Source organism: Trichosurus vulpecula, chromosome X, assembly GCF_011100635.1.
Source record: "Trichosurus vulpecula isolate mTriVul1 chromosome X, mTriVul1.pri, whole genome shotgun sequence".
Taxonomy (NCBI): Eukaryota; Metazoa; Chordata; class Mammalia; order Diprotodontia; family Phalangeridae; genus Trichosurus; species Trichosurus vulpecula.
In genome coordinates, this window is record NC_050582.1 from 21,775,843 (window position 1) to 21,777,690 (window position 1,848).

General features: G+C 38.3%; 1 protein-coding gene across 1 annotated transcript; it reads left to right on the forward strand.

The window, feature by feature from the left end:
- Window positions 1-216: 216 nt before the first annotated feature.
- LOC118832770 (40S ribosomal protein S27-like) lies at window positions 217-539 on the forward strand. Its single transcript, XM_036740114.1, has one exon. It carries the CDS (start codon window positions 231-233, stop codon window positions 483-485), a length of 255 nt encoding a protein of 84 aa, XP_036596009.1. The 5' UTR covers window positions 217-230; the 3' UTR covers window positions 486-539.
- Window positions 540-1,848: the final 1,309 nt, after the last annotated feature.

Sequence of the window (1,848 nt, forward strand, 5' to 3'; positions counted from 1 at the left end):
AGAAAAACAAGAAGGCTATGAAAGGAAAATCATCCAATTAGAAAAGGAGATCCAGAATCTCAAGGAGGAAAATGACACCTTGAAAATTAGAATTGGCCAAGTGAAGCCAGTGATATGAGATCAAGAAAAAATTAAATAAAACATGAATAATGAAAAAATAGAAGAGAAAGTGAAACATCTTATAAGAAAAACAACAGCTTTTCCGGCGGCGAAGATCTCCCCGCGCCAACATGCCTCTCGCGAAAGACCTCCTGCACCCCTCTCCCGAGGAGGAGAAGCGGAAACACAAGAAGAAGCGCCTGGTGCAGAGTCCCAACTCGTATTTCATGGACGTGAAGTGCCCAGGGTGCTACAAAATCACCACTGTCTTCAGCCACGCGCAAACGGTGGTCCTCTGTGTAGGGTGCTCCACTGTGCTCTGTCAGCCTACCAGAGGCAAGGCCAGACTTACAGAAGGATGCTCCTTCAGACGGAAGCAGCACTAACGACTGAATCAAGATGAATGAGGAACTGTAAAGAATAAAACAAGTTTGATACAATTTAAAAAAAAAAAAGAAAAAGAAAAACAACAGATTTGGGGAATAGATGAAGAAGAGAAAAAAATGGAGGAACTGAAAGTCATGATCAAAAAAAGAATCTTGATACAATAATACAAGAAATAATTAAAGAAAATTGTCCTGAAGCATTAGAACAAGGCAGGGAAGTAGAAATAGAAAAATTCTGTTGCACACTACTTAAAAGAGATCCTATGAGGAAAACCCATAGGAATATCATAGTCAAATTCCGGAACCCCCAGATCAAGGATGAAATATTAAAAGCATCAAATTAAAACAATTTAAATATGATGGTGCCACAATTAGAATTACACAAGACCTAGCAGCAGAGACATTAAAGGACCACAAGTCTTGGAACACAACATATCAAAGAGCAAGAGATCTGGGGCTCTGGCCAAAAATATCATACCCTTCAAATTTCAGCATTATCTTGAATGAAAAACAAACAGACATTTGACAAACCCTCAGATTTTCAAGATTTTGTTAAAAAAAATCCTCAACTTAATAGAAGATTCGACATACAAAAACTAAGAGATCATAAGGTACATGCCAAAGACTGATTATGAGGGATTCATAAGAACAGACTGCTTACCTTTTATATAACATAAAATGTGTGTCTAACATTCTTACATTTCTTATTAAAAATTGTCGAGCTCATAAAAAGAGGGGGATAAACCTGACTATGATGTGAATTTAAAAAGTAAAACCATTTTGAAACAGCTAAAAAGGTGCAAGAGGAAGAAAAGATACAGAGTATTTAGATGGGGGAGGAGGGTTGGTAGTTCTGGTGACCTACTTTCATCGGGAATGGGTTTAAGAGGGAACAATATATATATATTTAGAAGAGTATAAGAGTCTTCTAAATTTAGAAGAAATAAAATGGTAGGGGTTTAGTGTGGGGGGAGAGGACAAGGGAGATATTAGGACAAGGGAGGGATTTTTAGAGGGGAGAATGAGGGAACAGGTAAAGGGTGTTTAGGTCAATGGGAATGGGAGGATAGGGGAGGGATCCTTGGAGGGGGGTAGGCAAGTAATAGGAGGGCAGGGTGATTGGTGGAGGAGGTGGGTAGGTAAGTAATAGGAGGGTGATGTAGTGTGTAGAAGTAAAGTAGAGGAGGCAGGAGGGATAGGAAATGAGATATGTACAAACAAAAACAAAGATCAGGTGTACAGTATGTTTGGGAAAGTATATGTCTATATATACATGTATATATGTATAAGTGTATGTACATATCTGTATGTGTATGTATATATCGAGAAACATATCTAAACTATATTGGAGCCTTCTAGGGGT

Excerpts from the sequence above, each read along its gene's own strand:
- LOC118832770 (XM_036740114.1), top strand. The coding sequence starts at position 231 with ATGCCTCTCGCGAAAGACCTCCTGCACCCCTCTCCCGAGGAGGAGAAG.